This window comes from Eschrichtius robustus, chromosome 1, assembly GCF_028021215.1.
Source record: "Eschrichtius robustus isolate mEscRob2 chromosome 1, mEscRob2.pri, whole genome shotgun sequence".
Lineage (NCBI taxonomy): Eukaryota > Metazoa > Chordata > Mammalia > Artiodactyla > Eschrichtiidae > Eschrichtius > Eschrichtius robustus.
Genome location: NC_090824.1, coordinates 198,204,533 through 198,227,526, shown reverse-complemented (window position 1 = coordinate 198,227,526; position 22,994 = coordinate 198,204,533). Strand labels below are relative to the sequence as shown.

The 22,994-nt window shown below is 46.7% G+C and overlaps 1 protein-coding gene across 26 annotated transcripts in view; it reads right to left on the bottom strand.

The window, feature by feature from the left end:
• Positions 1-2,148: 2,148 nt before the first annotated feature.
• ZNF438 (zinc finger protein 438) overlaps positions 2,149-22,994 on the bottom strand; it is a 176,154-nt gene continuing 155,308 nt past the window's right edge. For 24 of the 26 annotated variants that reach the window (XM_068562345.1, XM_068562436.1, XM_068562376.1 and 21 more), the window contains 3 exons: positions 15,354-15,437; positions 4,508-6,308; positions 2,149-3,137 (listed from right to left, as the gene is read on the bottom strand). In XM_068562345.1, the coding sequence (XP_068418446.1) occupies positions 2,510-3,137; positions 4,508-6,308; positions 15,354-15,437 (2,513 nt within the window). In that variant the 3' untranslated portion in view covers positions 2,149-2,509. Of the gene's footprint in view, positions 3,138-4,507; positions 6,309-13,495; positions 13,564-15,353; positions 15,440-22,994 lie in introns of those variants that run through there. The other 2 variants (XM_068562468.1, XM_068562451.1) reach the window with 2 other exon arrangements.

The window sequence follows — 22,994 nt, the reverse complement described above, 5'->3', positions numbered from 1 at the left end:
AGTTTGATTATTTAAAAATTGAAATACACTTTTTATGCAAAGATGCAAATGTCTGTGGTTCTCCGTAGAGGTTTTATCCTTGAATTCTGGACGTGGGGCCGACCTGAGCTGTTTTAAATTACCCTTCTACGGCATTACATACCTCTTCTTGCAAGTCTGCCCAAAGGTATAATAAATAACTGCCACCAGTTACCCCGTGGCCCGAGTGTGCCCGACGCTCTATTTGTGTGGCATCGACTGTTCACAACAGATGCCTTGAGGGGGGTGCGGTCACGGCTCCCATCTTACCGGTGGGAGAATGGAGCCTCGAAAGGTAACTCACGGGCAGTAAGCCTCACAGCACCTTCTTGTACACGCCACTGCCTGTGGGTCACCTACGTAGGCTGGGACTGTGCCAGGACCACGTCTGCACCCACGGAAGGCTTGCCAATCAAGACCCCCCGGGGAATCAACTTGAGCTGGTGCCAAAGTTCTTTAGCTGAATGATCCCCTTTTATCCTACCTCCCCCGTCGGAGTCCCTCTTCGCAGCATTCCCACTGAAGAAGTGCCGTCGTTAAGGACCAGAAACTCCCTGACCTAGGTGGCACCGGGCTGCTCCTGGAGCGTCCTGAGGAGAAGGGGACCCAGGCAGAGCGCTTTGTGAAGAGCCAACCGCATCTCCCCAGTTTTGCTCTTGGCCCATCCTAACCCTCTATTTCTTTCCAGAGGCTATCTGAGCCCTCGCTGTCTTGCTCTCACTGCAAGAATATGGGATTAAACACGGGCCACAGGGGAGAGTCCTCACAACCTTGGGGACTTCGGACTCTCCTTTACGTGCGGGGTGGATGCACTCTGCCCCCCGCACCTTTGTCTCCAACCAGACCCGCTCCTCTGCCCGAGGCTTTCTTGGCCAGTATTTCAGAAATACTGCTTAGCATCTGAAGACAGAGGGGTCTAAGAACCACTTTAGAGTTTAAGTCAAATTTCATGGTTTGAACTCAAGTAGTATTCGTGGTAGATCTCATTTGTTGGTGTCTTCGAGACCACTCTTCCAAAAACAAACTAGATGCTGCGCTGAATGGTAAAGCTGTCCCGTGACTAGCCGAGTTCTAAAAATATTCACACAGTGGAGGTCTGATAGTATCTCTCTGAGATTGGGTGCAGCGTGATCGATTGATCAACCACAGCAGAATCTTTCTGAGATTTCTATCCCTACCTTCTGATATTCTCGAATTTATAAAACTATTTGCAAAAAACCCAAGGGTCGAGTTTTCCCTTTTTTGCGCTATTTGAACCCAAACTGTGCTTATGAACACTTGGTTTTAAAACGAGACATTCAAAAAGATGATTTAAGACCCGCTAGCTCATCAGTTAGAATTTAGGTCTTCCTCCGTTTAGGTAACTTCCTTTAGCACAGAAAAATGTTATGACGGTGCCCGGGCCCAGCTTCAGGAACAGGGCTGGCCACGTGCGCGGCGCTTTCAACCGAAGCCCGGGATTGAAGTGTTCAGGCTCCCCCATTCCGAGAAAACGATTTTGCAGCCAGGATGGCCAGAAACTTCAAATGGCAACATTTCTGATTCGAGGTGATTTCCCAAGAATTTAACAGGCAATCATTTACTCCTGACTTTCAAAGAGGACCCGGGCTTGAAAGGCACAGTTGCATCTAAAATTGATCAGCCAGTGACAGCCCTCTGAAGTTACTGGGGAAGAGGAGAGGCCGCTGAGACACCTGACATCTGGGCTGAACTACCCAGCTCACTCTCCAGGTTGTAAATTTTCTGGTTCAAAAAGACTTTTTGAAAGTAACTTTTTAACAAAAAAGTGGTTTTTCTATTAGCTGAAGTACTAAGAAATGGTTGATTACTTTGACAGGGAGCAGTACAGGTATAAGACTTAGCATCTAAGCTTCAACAGAACGTGCATTTAAGAAAATGAATTTAAAAAAAAATCAAAGTCCTGAAAACACGGACTTTCAATTATGACAGACGAGAACCTTATTTAACACGCTGCTCTATGGCATATTCAAATAAACTAGAGAATCTGATACAGGTCAACGATATGCCAGGGTTGAGCCTGAAATGATTTTGTCACCTGGACATTTATCACATTTGTCGACCTACTTAAACAGAAAACATGTGAACAAAAAGGACACATACACGCACACAGACAGGAAATAACTCAAACACACGTGTTTTTACTAATAACTGTACTTGAAGGATAGCCTATAATACTCTGCATTTCAACCTGCAAATTTATCTTTTTATTGAATCTGAAATAAAGTCTCAGATACTAACAGGACATAGAATTTTAAAATAAAACTGCATTATGTTAGAAAAATATGCATCAAGGGCATATGTACATATATATTTCATAGAAGAATAAAAGTAGGTACAGAAATCACTTCTGCTCATTAACGCTGACCCTAACTTGCTTGATTTCTGTCGTGAAGCACCCCCACGGAACAGAGGAAGCGGAGAGAGCGCCTCCCCTTCCCCCTCGGCTCGCCGTCTCATTTTCCGGTCTCTCTCACTTTCCGCTTTCGCCGGAGCGCTGGACGGCGCCCTGGCTGGAGAGTGCGCTGAGAAGCGTCCAGAGAGTCGGCGGGTCCTCGCACTTGTGCTGCTCTTCCCAGTGCAGGAGCAGTTCTTCCCTCCTCCCCAGCGTCTGTGCACAAAGGACGCAGTTAAAGCCAGGCCGGGGCGGGGAGAGGGCAGCATCGGGGCCGGGGCCCTCGGGGCCCTCGCGGCCCTGGGGGTGTCCTCCGGGCTCACTGGGTCCTGGCTGGGCGCCTTCATGTTTCGCAAGTATCTCCACATCACTCTGATGACGGAGGTAGAGCTGCTTTTTCAATCTGGGGACGGCACAGAGGTCCCCATCCAAGGGACGGTGCTTAAGCTGCTTTCTTCTCTCAGGATGTTTCCAGAAAGGAGCAGCCTGTGGAACCAGTTCTCCCTGAGCTCCCCTGCTTCCCGGGGAGGGTGAGATCTCCTCTTGCAACTGGCCCTGGATCTCCTCTCCATGAACGTAAAGCAGGTGGAACTTGATTTCAGCAAAAGACTGGGCAGTGATCTGACAGCGGCCACATCTGATCTGGAATTTGACCTCGTCAGCCTGGTTCAGAAGGAGGTCTTCTTCCAGGCCGGACTTGGTCTCCCTGGAAAGGGGGGAAAGAGTCTGTATCAGCTCTCATGAAAGAACACAACCGGAACTTCTCCTTACAGTTCCTGGCCTTCCGGGATCTAAGACACACGCACCGAGGAGGGGCCGAAGGAGGGGCAAGCAGAGAGCGCGTGGGGGGCAGAGGCCGCGGTGAAGGCCAAGGTCAGTCCTGCCTGGGGCCTCACGCTTCCCACGCCGGCAGGGTCCGCTTCGGAAAGAGGCTCCCCCGGGAGCCACCTGTTCTTTGGCTACCATGGCGACAGGTGTGCGCACCAGGAGAGCGGGAGGTCCCAAACGAAGCGCAGCAGGAGCCCACTGGGTCCAGCTGAGGCGACTGTCCCCCCCCGCCCCCCACCCCCCCAGGGCCCTCCCTCTCCCTGAGCACCCAGTGCAGGTCTGGACATCTTCGCTAAAACTCAGCACGGACTCCGTTCAACAATTAAGAAGTGAGGTTTCTTTGGGGAGGCTGCTATGTACCTTTATCGGAAAAGGGCCAGAAATGCCTAAAGAGACGCAGAGAAACCCCAGAAAAGCCGGGAGGAAACAGGACAGGCGTAACTTAGTTTCAATGAATATGACAGACCAAGCTGAAATTGAACAGAAAGGATTTAGAACCATTAGGACAGCTGGGAATGGTGAGGGGCCGAGGATCTAAAGTGCTGGAAAATGTTTTAACTTTCAAGGCGCTGACAAGTATTCACTTCAAGGCAACCTCCCCCCCCCCCCCCCCCCATCACCTAGAGCAAGATGGACAGACCGAGGGCGCTTCCCTGGCTTACTCACAACTCTCAGGCCCGCCTGGCAGGCTTTCAAATGACTCAGCTGGTTCGTTTACGGTGCTGGGAAGCAGCGCTGCACAGACAAGGACACAGGAGACAGTTACCCCGGCCTGACGCGCCTGACGGGGAAGCAGGGCAGGCGCTGAGCGTCAGGCCTGCACCTGGGGGCGGGTCCGTGCAGCAGAGCTGCGCTGAGTCCCCGCCGCCTGTCACGCCGTATTCTGGGCCCAATGGTGCTCTTTGGGTATACATCCTGTGGCCAAGAGTTTGGAGGAGATTACTTGTCCAAAGCACCAGAACTACAGACACTAAGTTACTCTTTCATATTTCAGATGCAAAATTCATCTCTTGCCCAACTGTCCCCAGCGTCCCTCAAAGGGACCTCTGTGTCCTGGCTCGTAGAAGGCGGAGTCATCAAAAATCACTAACGATCAGAGACCAGAGAGGAATGCGGCCACTCTTCACAGAACGGGGAAGAGGTGGCAGCTACCTTATGAAATCTTGACCTGGGGGAGGGTCTTCCAAACCCACCTTGCTGCATGTGGAATCTGGCCCTGACCCCAAATCCGAAGCACCCCCCACTCACCTGTCCACCGGTCCCTCCACCCCTCGGGCAGTCTGCTTCCTGGTCCTCAGCAGGTCCCCCGGCTGCGGCTGCGGCTCGGTGCTGACGGCCACCCCGTGCGCCTCTTTCAGGTGGCCGAAGTAGACTCTGACGTGGCCGAACACCTTCGCGCAGAATTCGCAGCACACGAGCCTCCTGGGCCGGGAGTCGCCGTGATGCAGCCGCACGTGTGCGCTCAGGCTGCCCGGCCGCACGTAGGCTTTGCGGCAGAGGCGGCAGCCGTAGGGCCGGCTGTCGCCGTGCGTGTTGGCGTGCTCGCGGAGGTGCTGCTTGGGCTGCAAGGTGTGCTCGCACACGTGGCATCCGTGCCAAGGCTTCTTGAGGCCGGAGAACCCATTTCTGAAGGCCGAGCCGGGCTTCGGGGAGGGGCCTTCGTCCGGCCTGCAGCCCGGATGCTTGGGGGCGAGGGAGTGACTGAACGACGCGTGCCCCCGGCTGCCGGGCGCGGGGGGCTGTAACGTGGCCGCGGGCGAGGCCAGGGGAGCCAGGGCCGGCAGGACCAGGACAGGTTTGGGCATGATGCTACGGTATTTTTTCACAGCCCCAGGTTTTTGGTCCTTGGATTCTTGGGGATCGGCTTTGGCTCGCTCTTCGCCATCTTTACACTTATTAATGACACATTTCCTCCTTTTACCCTGAAATGTCAGAAGTTCATCCGGGACTTTCCGTTTTCTTCCTCTTCTCTTGGCTGCCCCGCCGTTCGGTTTCGTTTTGTGGTTGAGGTCGGCTTTGGTGGCCGGACAGTAGGCCCTGTCGCAGGGGCTCTGCCTCGACGCCTGTGGGGCAGGTCCCCTGTCGGCCACCTGGGGGGCCGAACAGAAGCCTTCCGGGACGGAGGAGGTCTTATCACCGGCTGCCCCGAGCCCAGGGAGAGAAACATCCGCAAGGTTCACAGCTGCTCCGCCTTGGTAAACTTGCGACGCCCTCGTTCTTGAGTAGGGCAGGATGGGCACCTTACCTCCGGGGATGGAAGAGACCACCTGAAGCGCGTTTCCAGTAACGCCTGGCGACAAATGGCTCGCGGCTCTGGCAAGGCCGACCTGTTCTCTAAGTTCTCCCCTGGAAACAGCAGGCTTCCTGGAGGGCTTCTTGCCTGCAACGCCTGCTCTCCCTGAACTCTTCGGGAGGCCCCGCTCGGCAGAGGGCTCCTCCGGTGTGGACAGTGCTGGGGCGGCGGGAGGGTCCCGACCTCCGTGGTCGCTGGTCCCTGGAGGCCCAGGGTCTCCATGGCCACCCCCATTGGTCAGCGAGGCCGGGGCCTGGCCGGGTGCCAGCGCCGACTTGGGTGGGCTGGGCTTGTGCGGGGCCTCGGGATGCTCAGGCAGGGGAGGGGCCGCTTGGGTTTGGGCGGGAGCTTGGCTACAGCCCCCGTCGGAGGAGCTGAACCCCGGTTTCTTTCTGGCTCCTTTGCTATGTCCTGGGCGTTGGTACCGGGGGATGGGCAGCTTCAGGTTCTTGGGCAGAGGCAGTCTGGGTTTCTGGAGTGGCTGAGCCGAGGCGACGTGTGGCAGAGCGACGAGAGAGAAGGTCCCTTCCTGGCCGGCCACCTGCATCAGCGCGTAATTCTGGGGGGGCATCCCCAGGGCCTTCGAGCCGAGGGACGGGCCTGGATGCGCGTGGTCAGAGAGGGAGGGCGCCGGGCCCGGGAGCACTCTGGGCGCCAGGACTTGGGGCGCAAGTTTTGGAGCGATGGTTCTAAACTGACTCTTACCCTGCAGACCCTTCCCACCCTGAATCGTTCCAGGAGGGCTGTTTGATTCACCTGCAAGGACAATGCAGTATAAAAGGTCACGCTGGTGTCACATAAGCATCTTACCACATTCCCTCTGCCTGGACGCATCCCTAGAGCCAGCCCTGCCCTTGGGGGCAAACGCCGTGTTCCTCAAGACCCAGCCTGAAGATCAGCTCCTGCCCACCTTCCCAGGGACTGATGACTGTCCTCCACGGTTCCACGGCCCCAGTGATAACATTCACCACTTTCCACGGTAATTTATCTGTTTATGCATCTCTACGACTAAACACAGAGCTCCCTGAGAGCTGGGGCTGCCCCCTCCTTGTATTCCACAAGTCCGTCCTCTCCACTGGCCTAATTCCGCCAGGGCGACCCCACCCCTCCCCCGAGCTCCCGGGCTGCACGCCCTCTGGCATGTTCTGCCGTGTACTCTGTTTCTTTCATATAAATGTCTTGCTTTCCCTATTAAGCTCTGTGAGCGTGAAGCCCGTATTGGACCTGCCTTGCTATTTCCCACTGCATCTTTGGTACGAAACAAATGTTTCTTGTATCAAACTTCTTTTTCACTCAATTTCAGGATACACAGTTTGACCCACTGGCAGCACAACTGGTTCTGCACAGTGGACGAATTCCAGCCTGAATGCTGGCTTGGTGGCTGTTTTCCCGTGTGACTTGTGGATTTCTTCTCACACCTTCCAAACTGTTTATGTGTGCTTTTGCAATTACATCACCAGTATTAAAAAAGCTGACGTGACACCTTACAAACATGTTGGAAGAAAAACAAAAAGATACACAGTGATAAGGTACAGAGACAACATAAAAAATACATGAATCACACAAAAAGCCCCTTCCAGGACACCAAGAGGAACAATTTTAACTGACAGACTAACACTTCATATTCCTGAGATTTATTAGGCTGACAGAAGAGCAGTGATTACTGCTCTGAGGAACAATTAAGGAAACATTTCGATGCTTCTAAGGGCTGATTCATTGATTTTTATCCCCTGAGGCCTCAAGCTCCGTAAGGCCTGGCTGCAGAAGAGCTTCCCATTTCTAAGTACCTCATGTTAGTCAAGCTTCACTTCAACTCGTGTTTGTACCAGGTACCTACACTGTTCTAGACATTGGATATGGCAGGCCCATGATTCCTCTTCTGAAACCACTGCGGCCAGATGTATTTTGGAATTTACACTTTCAAATTTTAGAAAAGTAGTAAGATGCTCACACCAAATGTTACATAACACCCAGCAGAGTCTGCAGAATACCCCTAGTTAAATCTAGTACCACTTCTGTAGTAAAACATGAGTATTCACAAGGGGGAAAAAAAAAATGAAGATTTTTGAAGTATCCTATTTCAGTTCAGGCTTTGCCTCTGAATGAGTTTTGGTACCCAACGTTTGATAACATTTGCTGTTTTCAGAGCCTGTTAGATTTTGCAGTCATAGGAAGAGGACTGAAGAACTATTTCTTTAGGGGCCACCAAGGATATAAAGATGAATGGATACAATTTCTGCCTTAGGTAGCTGGCAATCTGGTAAAGCAGACAAATAAACGTTAAAAAAAAAAAAAAAATCAACCTTGATTTTCATGTCTACAGTTAGTGAACTGGCAATTTTAGCAGAAAATTGATTTTTTTCAGCAAGAATGACACTCTGCAAGTAAAATAGCACAGTAGGAATAAGGTTGAAATATACACTGACTGACCAACTTATTTTGGTAGCTTACATTAGAGGAAGAAGGAAAAAGACTCGTGTTACGGTCTGGGGAAATCAGACAAGGATAATTATGTAATCTGTTGTTTTCCTTTTTGGCTTTGCTACCATGAAGTTCATGGGTAAACTGACTGGTCGGTCACCTCACAACAGTCACCCAAGTTGATATGCTACATTTGCTTCATCTTCCTGCATAATTTAATTCATTTTTTACTTCTTTTTTCACTGCCTTTAAATTTAAACATCTTTCATGTTAAGCCTCATCTCATCTTTTTGGAAGAAGTACTGACGTAAGTTGTAAATATTGATAAATACACTAAATCAGAACTGGTAAAAGTTTGCAGAGAGCTTAAAATTATTGAAAGCTTTTGGCTGCCTAGGGACAAGGCTTACTAAATAATACCACTAACAATCACAACGGTCTTTGCATCTACACAACCTATCAGGGGTGAGGGAGGGAAAAAAGAAGAAACATTGGGTGATTTCTGTCTAGGCCATACTCCTAAGTGATCGAGCACACAATATTTATAGCGAGAAGAGCTGGAAGAAAGGCTATGCTGGCCTTAATTAGTCTCAAGTCCTCTTGAAATAGTATGTGACAAATATGCATCGCAGCACAAGACACGTCACTTGTCTTGCTCAAGTCTGTGCAGTCGGCTCGCAGGGGCCTCCAGGGCCTGGTGCCCTCGGCTCCTGGGAGCGCTCTGACCCGCACCGCCTCCAGGCACGCCCCCCGCCCCCCACCCCCACCCCGTGGCTGGTCCTCGCCTGCGCTCTCACTGCCCTGACCGCTTCCCTAGGTGACCCCGGTACTTGCTGCAGCATTCCCTTCAAGTTTTGTTCAAACGGCCCCTTCGTGATGAACTCTTCCCCGAGCGCCTCAGTAACCTGTACCCCATTCTGAGCTCCCTGCCCCCCCCTTCCTGTTTTAATTTTCTCCCGCACACGTGCTCACGGACTTCATTATGGTCCGCAGCCCCCCCCCCCCCCCCCCACTGGAGTGAATTCCTCGAGGGAGGGGAGTTCATCTGCCTCTTCAGGGCCTGGAACAGGGTTAGGCATCGGCTCAGAAATCTGATAATTATTTGCTGAATTTGTAAGTGGTATTTGTGCTAAAGTGACCAGTGGCTGAAAGCAAAAAAAAAAAAAAAAGATCATAACTTAAAAGCAAACTTGAACAATGCCAAATTACTTTTGGAAATTTGCCCACTGCCAGCATAAGGAAATGGGTTTGCACCATGATTTAAAAACAAACAAACAAATGAAAAACCAAACCAAACAACAACAAAACCTTTTAAGATAAAGGGGAGAGGTGAGGCCAACGGACGAGCCACCTGGGAAACTAACAAGAGAGACAGTAAGTGATGCTGTTGGGATGCGAACCCCACAAACAGTGACAGAAACAAGCAAGCTCTGGAGAAGACATCGCTTTAAAGAAAACAGACATGCGAGGAGGGAAAACGAAGGGGATTAGAGTGAAGAGAGGAGGAACAGCTAGAAACAGAAAACCGACCCTCCGAGGCAGAGAATGGCAAGGTCAGCACGAAGGGGAGCAGAAATAACACAGAATAGAAGATGCAGCTGAAGCAACAGCCGGTGGTCAAGCCCACGTCAAAGTCCCCGAAGACCTCAGCTGGGAAGGGGCTTCCTAGGTTTTATGACCAAGTGTAAGAAAGCAACCTTCTGACAGTTAAGGTTTCCAGCAATGAAACCAACTATCTTTATTGAGCCATTGCAAAGGGGAGGGAGGGAGCTGATTATGACACGTGTAAAGTGGATGTGCTTCAGCGGATCTTCAAGAGTTCCTCCATCACAGTGGAAATGAAATCGCACAGGAAGAGCAATGGCAGGCAGAAGAAAAGGAGGCCGGCCGTGGTCCAGCAGCGCAGGAAGCTCTTTAGGGTAACCAGCTGTCCCGGCAACAGAGGACGCTGATCGGTCAGCAGCCTGGTGGCCTGAGACCACAGAGCCCTGGCGAGAGGTACGGGGCCTGCCACACAGAATCATCCTCCTCAAGTTCCCTGCGATTCAGAGAAGTGGGTGCTGGCGTAGAAAAGTGTATCAACTGGCTTCATGATCACTAATCACAAGCTAATCACGAGAAATCGGGGGGGTGAAAAGACGAGGTCTTGCACAGTGAACTAACTTACTCATGCCTGCCCGGATCTGTTGGGAATTACATACAAGGGTGGGGTCTTCACGCAGGTGGTGCTGAGTCCCACCTCCCAGAATCATTAATGATGCAGTGATAGGGAATGAAACGATGCATCAGAAGAAAAGCAAGGCAGGAGAAAGACGGCGAGGCCACAAAAATAGAAGGAAACGCCCCCCCCCCCCCCCAGGAATTACTAAAACGTCCAGCAACAGGGTACTAATACAATACTCATCCAACCATACAATGGAATACTACACCGCAGTGGAAAAGAAGAATGAGTTAGACTGATACGGAATACTCTCCAAGATGTGAGGTTTACCGTATGCTATCACTTGGATTTAAAAAAAAAAGCAGTGAGAAACACACACAAATCTATTCCTGTATATACACAGAATATCTCTCAAAGGAAACCAAAGAAACTGGTCTTAGTGTGGCCTTCGGGGTGGAGCCACCGGGGGAAAGTACAGGTCGGGATGAGATGAATGTGTATTTCCCACTGAATACTCTCTGGGCCTGGCACACAGGAGGTACTTACAAATATTTTTTGAACGAATAAAAGGAGAATGAAAGTTTCCCTTTTGGATCCGTTTTGCAAAGGGGTATCCGTGGGGATATTTGTGATGGGTAAGTTGTGCGTCCGTACGTAAATGACTGTGTCCAGATGACACCTTGAGAGCCTCTCGGGTTTTTACTTTCCTTGCCTACTTAATGACAAGAATTGCTAATGATAAGGGAAGTAATCGAATCGCCTGACAGGCAGTGCATCACTACCCACCAAGGTTCAGCCCTGGGAAGCATCAGAGCTCATTACCTCCGAAGGACAACCGAAGTCCTGAGAACTGTTCCTCCCAACATTTGGCTCTTTAAAATAGAACAAGGCAGTTTGCAATAAAGGTCAGTTATGCTATAATAACTACAGGGTTTTTCTTTTTTTTTCTTTTTAAAGAGGTTTGAACAACAGGAGTGTTTAGAGAAACTGCAAACGCCATTAAGTTTTTTAAAACACTGCGATGTCTGATCGTGGGAAGTCTTTCTCGGCCATGTAGCTTCAACAGTGGTTTATTCCACGACACATTTACAAGGCCTCTCCCAGATGGTGTGATCTAAACCACGTCACCTACTAAATCACAGATTTCATAGAACTGTGCACTAAATGGTTAAGTCGAAATTTCCACTGACATTCATCATTTCTGGAAATCCTGCGGAATTACCCATAACACAGTTAGAGAGACCCACAGGACTCTCAGGCACTAAACATGGACTTCTATTAACTGAAAACATAAAAGGCTCACTCAGTAAAATTAATTTTTGCACAGTTCTACAATGCAAATACTTAGGATTTTAAATGTGGACTGTTTTTAATATGTTAAGCATATTAAACAATTATTTTGAAGAGTGGCATTTACAGTTGGTGAGAATTTGATCTAACTGTGGATTAAAGGAAAACGAGGAGGTAATGAGTCCTTATTATGGTCTAGAATCTGTGCTGCTCTCTTAATTGAATCCTTATGCAAACTCTGCAAATAAACATTATTGTCCCCTTTTACAGATGAGGCAAAAAGAGGCTTGAGGAAGTTAATTACATGCCAAAATCCACACAACCCAGGTCCGTCCCGTTCCAATGTGAAGCAATGACCTCCCTTCCTCTCCTTCGTCCTCCCCTCAAAAGGGGGAAAATTCTTTACAAAATTGCCCTAATTAGCTCCAAAATATAATATTATCTCCGAATTTTAAGGAGAAGAAAAAAAAGAAAATTTGAAATAGCAACGGCTTGTCATATCTCCAAACTTCAATTACCATTAAATGATTCTTTCCAACAGCCCACTTATTAGAGGAGCGATGAAAAGGTAATAGTCACCTGAAGGTAAAAGCAGATATTCAAAGCTGAGTTTCCCACTTCCCATGCACAGGGTTCTGACAAATCCAGAAAGGCGGCCACGTATCTGCCTGGAGAAAGCACCGTGTGTGTCCTCCTCCATCTCCCTCCAGAGCACGGGGCTGGTGCGTGTCGGCTGCCCTGACGGGCAGCGGAGGGAAGCCGAGGGCCCAGTGGCACCACATGCCCTCATCTGAGCCAGCCCCATCAGACTGTTCCACAACGTGGCCCCGCACACAGTGTTAAGAGACAGGAACACGGGGCAGGCGACTGTCCAAGAGCCGCAAGCAGCTCACTTCCTGATTTCCACCGGCAGAACCAAGGCCCGCGGTGTTGCTTGTGAACAAAGTTCTTCCCGCCCGACCCTTGGCTGGTTCGGGCACGGTTCCCCCTCATTCCATCTGTGGGGACCCGAGGGCCCGCGGGTAAGCCGGAGCGGAGAGCAGGTGGAGAGAGAGGGCCCCCGCTCTTGACGCAGCCCCTGGCTCCAGGCTCAGAGCGAAAGTGTTGCCAAGTCTTGGCCACAAAAGAGCCAAAACTTTTAGGACTTGTTTTAGGTTTTAATTTTATTAAACTGAAAAACCCTATCTTCAATTTCATTGGTTGGCATCCCTGTTCTCCCTCCCACTTGGCTTCCCAATAAATAAGTTCCAGTTGGGGTTCAAACTGTTTCCCAGGATGGTCCCTGGTTAAAACAAGCATGGTAAAACCCCGGAGAAATCTGAGATGAAAGAAGTGCCTCAGAACACAAGGGAGCTCAACTTAATTTTGTTGAAAAACCTACAAACACGTGGAGCCGTCGCCCACCCGTTCCCCCGCATGTCCCGGCTCCGCGGCGCCGTCTACAGGGCGGTACTGAGCGCTGGCGGGAGAGATGGCACCGTAGAGTGTGCTGGCAACGCAGGCACATGGGTGCCTTGTTTCCAAGGACTCGGGATGCCAAGCATCACTCTAGTCCACACGTCTACAGCGCTCAGCCCGCCTGGAGTCATTCTACTAGGAGCCCAAGTTCAGGAAATCTGACACTGTACAAAGGAAGCAAGCATATTCCCAATTTATGTGTCAGGTACTGTGCAAAATACTTCGCATGCGTTATCTCCTTTAATCCCCACAATGCGCCGAGTTAGGAATTACTGTTACGTGCATTTTACAGACAAAGATTTTGCAGCCAGCGGGTAACAGGCTGGAACCCAAGCCTTGGCCCACGTGACTCCAAAGGCTCTCTTCCCAGCTCTACCTGCGGCCTGGAAGCTATTACGCGTGGTGACAGTCACCATCACAGTCTCTAGTGATAAGATCATGGGTTTGGGGGTTCAGACAGATGTGGGTTCAACTCCTGTCTCTGTCCCGTGGTTTGGGAGAGTTACTCTCTCAGCCTGAATGTTCCCATTTATGAAATGGGCATAATAGTATCTGGTCGCTGTCAGGATTAAATGAAGAAAGTACCCATTAAACGTGCCAGGGTAGTGCTTACCACATGTCAGATTCTCCGCAGTTTCCTGCCTTCTCTTGCCAAGAAGTATGAAGCTCCTGACATTTATTCTTGGTGGGAGGAAAAAACGCACAAATCTTTACCGTGAATCATACGGCAGCAGCACTGAACCCTTAAACGGGTATTTCTTTTTTGAGAGGTGAATCAAGGAAAGCGGGAAGAAATAGCTATTACTTGTGAATGATGCGCCCCATAAACCTGTAAAGCACTTCTCTTTGGCCTCTCTCTGGCAGCTCACCTATTACATCTGATCCAGCCTATCAGGCTCTCTTTTCCCTGCCCCGCCCCCCAATTTTTGCATCCAGTTGACAACGAACGTGCTAATCAGATGAACAGTTCTAGTGAATAGGAGTGAACATACGTGCATCGTAAAGAGCTGTTTTCTGTGGACACCCTCCTCTGCTTTTGTTTATATTGAGTACTGATGCTAACTGCTGTTTTTCTCCAGCTTAGCAGGGGACAAAACAGCAGTGGCCCTTCAGGGGATGGGGGTAAGCCCAGGTCTCAGGGGTCCTGGGAGGGACGGGGTCTAGAGTGGGACTAGCGACTCTGGCCACATCTCAGGAGGACGGTGAGAGCAGTGGCCACGGGGTTTCTCAATTCGGAAGAGAAAATACGGGGACTCTCAGAGGGTGGGGCAGGGCAACCAGAACTTTGACAGCACTTGTAGATTTCAGTATGCTGCGGGGCGGGGAAATCATTAAGAAGTAAGTTTAAGATAGCTTGTTTATAGAAAGAAAAGTCTGGCCTCCAAAGAGGGTCTGTAGCCCATAAAATTGAACAAATTAGATATGTGAATATGCCATGAAGCACGAGGAAACAAGCATTCTTTACGAACAAATTTAAAAGCTGGTTACCTAAAACATTCATGGCAAGAAAAGAAAAAAAAAATTACACAATGTGGTTTTTGTTAAATTCAAGTAGCTAATTATTCTTTTTGGGTCATATAATTCATGTCCCAAGTGAAAATTTAAAAAGCACTACATTTAAAATACATTTTAATAATGCTCAATTTCAGTGAATTTCTCCTTCACTTTAATTAAGCCCCCTGTATCAGTCCTCATTTCTGGGAGGAACTATTTGTTTTTTTTTAATTTTATTTATTTATGTATTTATTTATTTATTTATGGCTGTGTTGGGTCTTCGTTTCTGTGCGAGGGCTTTCTCTAGTTGCGGCGAGTGGGGGCCACTCTTCATCGTGGTGCGCGGGCCTCTCATTATCACGGCCTCTCTTGTTGCGGAGCACAGGCTCCAGATGCGCAGGCTCAGTAATTGTGGCTCACGGGCCTGGTTGCTCCGCGGCATGTGGGATCTTCCCAGACCAGGGCTCGAACCCGTGTCCCCTGCATTGGCAGGCAGATTCTCAACCACTGTGCCACCAGGGAAGCCCCTGGGAGGAACTATTTTTAATTTCAAGTGCTTCTGATGAAAAACAGTTGAAAACTATGAAATATTCTTATTTTTAATGCATTGAGAAAGATGAAGTTATTTATCTTTTTGGCAAAAAAAAAAAAAACCAAAAAAACCCTGTAATATGAGCAAGATTTTATTCACTATTACAAAGCAGTCAACTTGGTATCTTCACCCAAATCTAAGAATGACTGAGTAGCACCAGAATTTAACTAAGAGCTAATGATCTATGAGGAACGCAAAGCAAGACAGAGGGATGCTTCATTAAGCCCATCCTCTTGTTATTCTTTTTGCTGTTAATATTGCTAGGATTGTGAATGTTCAGTTGAGTCACACAGCTGAAACTGAGAAGGCCTTGCTAACTGAACCGCATCAAGGTGAAAGCAGCAAATCACTTCGTTTGACGCTCTAACTCCCATATACAAAATACCTGTGCATGCTGTCTTTCCAGGAGATTCCGACTTCTTCTGAGTCAGCTGTTTCTCAACAGGACTGGTGAGCAGGGAAACACCTCCTGCAAAAGGGCTTTAGTGAGCTACATAAGAGTCTCAGGGCAAGAAATCTTCCACCACCGAGTTAAAAATGGACCCCTTCTGTTTACACCTTATATTTCAATATCAGTTGGAACAGTTACATATCTGGGATGACAGTTGGTGAAGAAAACCTTTTCCTTAGTGGGATGAACAGAAAGACAAGGTTTCAACATCAGAACATGCAGTCAGTTGGAACAACTAAACTAGGACAGCGCAGAAAGTTCTTGCTTTTGGTCAAAATACCATGATTATGAAACTAAAGTGGTAAAGATCACAATGTTTCAACAGCAGGATAGTTAAAAGCAAGGGACTGGAATCACAAAGGTACTCTTATTTTTATACCATAATTTCAAAAGTAGATTTGCTGTATATATATATATAGAGAGCAGACATTTTTAAAGAATGTGCAAACTGCATTTTAAAAAATGAAATAACGGTTCCACTGCTTTACGGTAGAGTTTTACAGATGTTTTATCTTCACTTCTGATTTATCTTCAACTCACACTGATTTAGGACATTTTTTTTTTTTTTTTTTTTTTTTTTTTGCTGCAAGTCTTTCTATACCTCAGCTTTTATGTCAAATAGTTCATGATTTGTAAGTACAAATGTATATAGCACCACGTATTTCTTTGTTATGTGGATAATTATTCCCTAAAACTCCTGCTTGCTAAATCTTTACTGTTCCTCATTTCTTCAATCAAGGTACATCTTACCTTAACACAGAGAGACCATCTATGATACTGACACTTGGAAGAAAATAAAGAGAGAGAAAAGGAAGCACCAGGCACCGCTGGCACCGAGGTCCTGGGTTTGTGGTAGTTACTCCCATGGAGCTGACCAGTCTGGCCCTCCGTGAGCTAACCCTTATATACTGTACAGATTCTGAGGTACAAAACCACGAAGGCCTCGGAGTGTGAAAGCTGTGGGACCAATCTGGACTCCTTTCCTTTTGAATTCTGCCCGGCTTCTCCTCCATCGGTATCTTTATTGTTCTTTGGATGACAACTACAGACCTGGCTGAAGGAAACATTTGCTCTCGTCCGCAGGTTAGGAACGTGTAAGAGTTAACTCCCCATTTTCTCCGGGGGGATGGAGTGATGACACAGTCCACCTGCGTTCTCTTTTCCCCGAGGCGCTGCACGTTCATAGGTGTGTGTGCTTAGGTAAATACTCCTGGTCCTGGAGTTGGCTTCCTGCCTGATCATCCCTGGATACTCCCAGCATGCTGTGCGTCTTTCCACAGTGCTTACCCCGCCTGGTTCCCCTACTTCCCCCGTGCTTTCCACTCCCACTGCCTGCTGCCTGGTGCTGGAGAAATCCAACCACTGTGAACACGGGACAACATCAGAAATGTCAGGTTTCCAGTCTGAGACCGCAGACTGGTTCCACAGCCAGTTTCTTGTCCTAGCAGACCCCCTTCAGTCCCTCACTGGGACCAGCCCAGGTTTCTCCCACTGCTTGTCTGAGGCCCCGCCCCTCTGCCCCACCCCACCCTTCCCCCATGGCTCTCGCTCTTGTCAGTGATTTTTGGCACTGACCTTGCAATGAACTGAGTATTTGTGCCTTCCCTCCCCACCCACAAATTCACATATTGAAATGCTAACCTCCAGTGTAATGGTATTAGGAGTTAATTAGGTCACGAGGGTGGAGCCCTCATGAGTGGGATTGGTGCCCTTATAAGAGGGACCCCAGAGACTTCTCTTCCTCTCTCTCTCTGCTACAGGAGGGTACACTGAGAAGATGGCAGCCTGCCACCCAGAAGAGGGCTCTCACCAGAACCTGACCACACTGGCACCTGATCGTGGACTTTCAGCCTCTAGAACTTGAGAAATAAATTTCTGTTGTTTGGAAGACACTCGGTCCATGGTACCTTGTTATAGCAGCTTCAAGTGACTGACACCTCGTGCGGAAGAGAGAGGTCACTGCCCCTGCTTCCCACTTCTAAACTCTCCTCTTTAATTATACAACACAAATATGGTTACTTTTTCCTGGGGCGGGGGTCAGGAGGGCGAGGCCCTATTGCTCTAAATATACACCATATGCCCCGAGTCCTGAAACACGAAAGGTGAGAAGATGTGTATCTCAGAATCAGGAAATGGGGTGTTCCCAACGCTGTGTTGCACCCACACTTGTCTCCAGGCCCCTCCTCTGCCTCCGGGCTCCTACACCATCAGCGAGCCCTGGCGTTCAGGGGGCCTTCCCGACCATCCCACCCGAAGGCAGTGCTCCGCCCAAGGCGCCCAGCTCTTTTCTTTAATTGTCCTTCACAGCACTTATGTTTACAATGAGATTATATCACCTGTCTCCTCCCACTAGAATGTAAGCGCCAAGAAAGCAGGGGCTGGCTTTGTTCACTGCCAGGACCTCGGTCCCTAGTCCCTGTCTGGTACGTGGCCATCACACAAAATGTTATTCACTAAATGAGTGACCTGATAGCTCTCAGCTGTACTGTCTTGCTTTCTCCTGTGCTTTTGCTGGACAAGAAACTATACAAACAAAACCAACAACCATAAGTAATCCTTGGGCTTTCTCTCCTCTTCAAGCTACTGCCCTATCTCCTTTCTTTTCTTTGTGAGAAAATTTACCATAGGCAGAGGATATGCTCCCCGTTTCTACTTATTAACGCTATCCTTCCTCACCCTAAACCCTTAAACCCCCTTGTGAAGGACTGAAATGTCCCTCCGTCAAGAGTCAGATTCGGTGCTTAAGCTCTGGTCTCACTTCATCGTCCACCCGCTCTCGAGAGTAACGTCTCTGGGCCGCAGATGCAGGACCTGAATGTTCCTGGCGAGGTCACAAGCTGGTAGGTGAGAGAGGGGTTTGAACCCACTCTGGCCCCAAAGCTGCTCTCCTTCCGTTCCAACACACTGAACTTAAGGAAGGGCTTATGGCGATGACTCTGTTTATATTGTCGGTCTCCTCCAGCGGCTGTGAGTGCCACACCATCCATCTCTACGCTGGGAAAATAAAGATCCTTTTGACTAACCTTTTCCAATCAGAGTGTGACCATCAGGAGAGAGAGCGTGCGCTTCCTTTGTCTAACAGGAGTCTACAGCATGGTTACTGGAGGCTTACAGGAAATTTAAGATTTTAAGGAAATTAACACAGAGGGAGTCCCTTCACAATGCCCTAGTGCTTAAAAGCCACTCTTCTTCCATGGTGGCCTTCCTCTTCTTCTTCTTTTCTTCTCTTTTTAAAATTTTTATTGAAATACAGTTTATTTACAATGTTGTGTTAGTTTCAGGTGTACAGCAAAGTGATTCAGTTATATGTATACACGTACATCTATTCTCTTTTAGATTCTTTTCCATTATAGGTTATTACAAGATATTGAGTAGAGTTCCCTGTGCTATACAGTAGGTCCTTGCTGGTTATCTGTTTTATATATAGTAGTGTGTATATTTTAATCCCAAACTCCATGGTGGCCTTTTACAGAGCTTCTGATGAACAAACCCTCCAGGCTTGTGTCAAAATGTAACTTTTTTAAAGCATCAATTACACAATCGATTTAATAACACTTTTAGGTACCGACTTAAAGAGGTTTTTTTATGATGAGCAAAAACGACAGGAAAAAGGTCATTACTAAGGTCTTTTATAATTTCAGTTATAATATAAATTTCCCAGATTTTTTTCAAATCCTATTGCACTTGCTTCCAAAACTGAGGTCAATGAAGAACATTAGGACTGAATGAAAAAGTCTGAAAATGCTGAAAGAATTTCTAAATTCCTCATGTGGCAAGTCCCGCCCCTTTAGTCAACTTGACAGAGCATCTGAGAAATTTCCTTTTTTGGCTGGTGAGGGGGAAGCTCCTCGGGGGAAACAAGACGAGTCGCATTCCACGCAAGAAGGAGAACAGAGGCCTGGCTTTGGTCCTTTCACTTACTGCTGGAGTGGGCCTGCGCGAGTTCATCGTCCTTCCTGGCCTTAATTTTCTCTTTTTACCAAGGGAGGATTAGACTAGAGCATGGTTTCTCAAAGTACGGTCTGCCAACCTGGGGAGGGTCCCCGCACTCTCTTTTCATACTTGTAATGAGATGTCACTTGCCTTTTCTACCCTGTTGGCCTCTGCACGTGTTGCATTGATGGAGCAAAGGAGGTAACTGGGTAAAAGTGAACTCAGGCAGTGACAGCAAACTGTCCAAAGCAGCCATATCCTTTGCCACCATACTCCCTCAGTAGAACAAAAAGGCAGGATGAAATCTCAGTTTTCTTAAACCTTGATCCTTACGGGCCTTTTAAAAATTCTGTACGATGACACAGCTCATCCCCCCCAGAGCACTTCCGCTGCTCACTGAGGCATGACGGTGGCCACGAGGAACAGTGCTCACGTGATGGTCTGAAGCTGAACGAGCTAGCTGCTCTTCATGGAATAACCATCTTGACGTGAAAGAACATCTGACGGACATATGTTGAGAGAACATATTCAGACCTGGGTACCTCACGGACATTTTCTCAGAACTGAATGAACGAAGCTTGTCATTTACAAGAAAACACATATGGCAGTATCCATGGGCCAATGATAAAAATCATTCTTTCGAGCAGCATTAGAAGTTTGGAAAACGTGAATCCACCACCGGGAGATTGAAGCTTCCCTATACTTAGTGATGTTTCAGGTGAGACTGCGGGTTATTTTAACAAATATGAGTTTTAAAATATTGTATAAAATGACATATATAGAAGATCTGCATAACTCAGTGAACTGTTTTCTAATACACATTGCACGATGGACCAAAAAGGTAACAGAATACAAGAAGTACACTGACGTGGTTTCAAATTTCACATTACAACTAAACTTTAAGCTGTTACCTGACTCCTCTAAACTCAGGTATAGTTATCTGACACATTTTGGTGTAGTAGCAAAGAAAATTATCCACAATTATCTGAAAAGGCTATTAAAATACTCCCTCCCTTTCCAGTTACTGTAAAGCTGGATTTTCTTCAAATACTTCAACATAAACAATATATCACAACATACTGAATGCAGGACCAGATAGGAGACTCCTACCATTTTCAGTGAAGCCAGACTTTATAAAGATTTGCAAAAAAACATAAATCAATGCTAGTCTTCTCACTAATATTTTTGCTTTGGAAAATATAGCCAATTACACAAAATATGTTATTTATGTTAAGCTGTAGTGAGATTACTGTTATTTTGAAATGAACTCACAAATACATAGCTTTTCAGTTTACAATCTCAAATATGGTAAATGCCATTTGACACTACTGACATAAACAAATATTCTTTGGGTCCTCAATAGTTTTTTTAAGAGTGTAAAGGCGCCTGAAACTAAAATGTTTGAGAACTGCTGACTATATGAAATCTAGTTCAAGTTCTTTCAAGATTCTGATTTTTTTTGTTGCGTATGTGGATGAGAATAGAAAATAAAATCTGGAAATGTCTTGCTTTTAGTTGGTAAGTTTTTGTTTCCTTCACGCTTTTCCCTTGTGAGAATATAATATGGCAGATTCATGAGACAGAGTTGTGAAAATAAAGTGTTTAAAGGTAATTTATCCTGATAAAAATATAAATTATAATTAAATATCACTAGTTGGAAATGTTAGAATACAGCTTAAATAAAAAACTTTTTTGACAAAAATATTATAAATATTAATGCTTTGAAATTTATTTTACTCAATTTATATCCATGGAACATCTTATATTTAAAACTAATGACATCTGTAATTTTTCTCCAATTTTAAGAAATATCATCACAAGATTCTCTTAGTAGTAGTGTAATCTTTGAAAAAAACAGAGCACTGTTTTTCTTTCAGAACTTTTAGCAAAATGCATTCAAAATCATTCAAAGTTACTTTATCAAAACCAAAATAATAAGTTGCTATTTCTAATATAAGTTGGATGTCGCAATTTCTGTAAATGTTTTTAGGGTTTTGGTGCCAATTAATTTAAAGACGAGAACAACACGTTCATTCAAAGCATGACTAGACTTACAAATTTCTATTCCTATTAGTAGTAGACTTTTACAAACATAAAATGCCTAGCCTATACTTCTGGTTTGCATAACATCTAAATACCGCCGTCGAAATTCTTTCCTTTATCCCCACTCAGCTTATCACACCAACTATCTGCATAAATAAAGATGTAAGCACCTGCTATATGGCAAATGGTCTCGGGGGCAGATGTTCCCATCCTTGTGTTCATGTCGCTGGGGCCGCATACATTATCTGAACAGATGTATACAATCTGAAAATGTTGGGTCCCACGGTGAGATGTCTCCAACTGCTTCCTATCAAAGTACATAAATGCTGTTTGCACCTGCATTTATGTTAATGATAGAAAGGCAGCAGGGGTTCTGACAAAGTGAGATGTGATGCTATGAAATACATTTACATGGTTAATTGGAATTTCTGAGAGACTCTGCTGCCGAGTGGCTACAGTGACACTGATACAGGCCAGAGGAGATGATCTGGTGGGTAGCCTGCTTTTTAAGCAGTGGAAATCGGCTATTTCAAACAACAGAGATACTCATAAACCGAATTTACTAAAAAGAATATTCCAGACTCTAGTATTTTATCTCAAATAGGAGAATAACTCCCAATATGAGGTCTACCTGATAAGGTTTAGGCCACCCAAGTCATTTCCATTTTATTCTACAAGGAAATTTCTATAGGTATGTGTGTGTTTTCCATTTGTACTTCTGTCGACAGCATAACATACTAATACAGCAGTATTTTGCAGAGGTTATTACACTGGAAAGTTCCAATTTCCAACATTAAGGAGTTAACCAAAACCAGCTTGAAAATGTCAATTTGTACTTGGTCTGCAATAGAAAACGGTACCAAAAGGCCAAGAACAGTACTTACACCAAGAGTTAAGATCAAAATGTTTCCATATGAATGTCACATATTTAGAAACATAATATTTTGGTAAAACATAGGGAATGCCACCACCCCACCCCCCCCTTTCATGAGGTCACAAAGCCACCTTAACCACTAAGTGCAAAGCATCAAATTACAGTGCTTCTCCTTGCTACTGTGTATTAAATGTGAGCCCTGAAGAGCCAGAGTTCACAGCAAGAGTTGTCTTTGTAGCTTTACTGAGCTAAGAACTTGTGGTCACTTTCAAATAATATACTTATTACTTGATTAACTTGACACTGATCATATCAACTTTACACAAAGTTATTACATCTGCCTTCCAAAAGAACTTTTATTCTGTAACTGACTCTGAGATTTATATTGTGCTCTAAGAGTTTACAAAGTCATTCATACATGGTTGAGCCTCACTTGCAGATTCTATATTTGTGCATTCACCTGCTTGCTAAAGTTTATTTGCAACCCCCAAATCCATACTGGTGGCACTGTCGTGGTCATGTGTAGACATGCACAGGCAAAAAGTGTGCGTCACGTTCCTAGCAGTAGTTGATGCTCTGCCTTGTTTCTGCTTCCATACTGTAAACAAGTGTCCTTCTTGCAGTCTATTTAGCACCACATTAAAAATTTTTTTTTTCCATTTTGTTAGTGATTTCACTGTTTAAAACAGCCCTCGAGCATAGTGCTGATATGCTGTGCAGTGTTC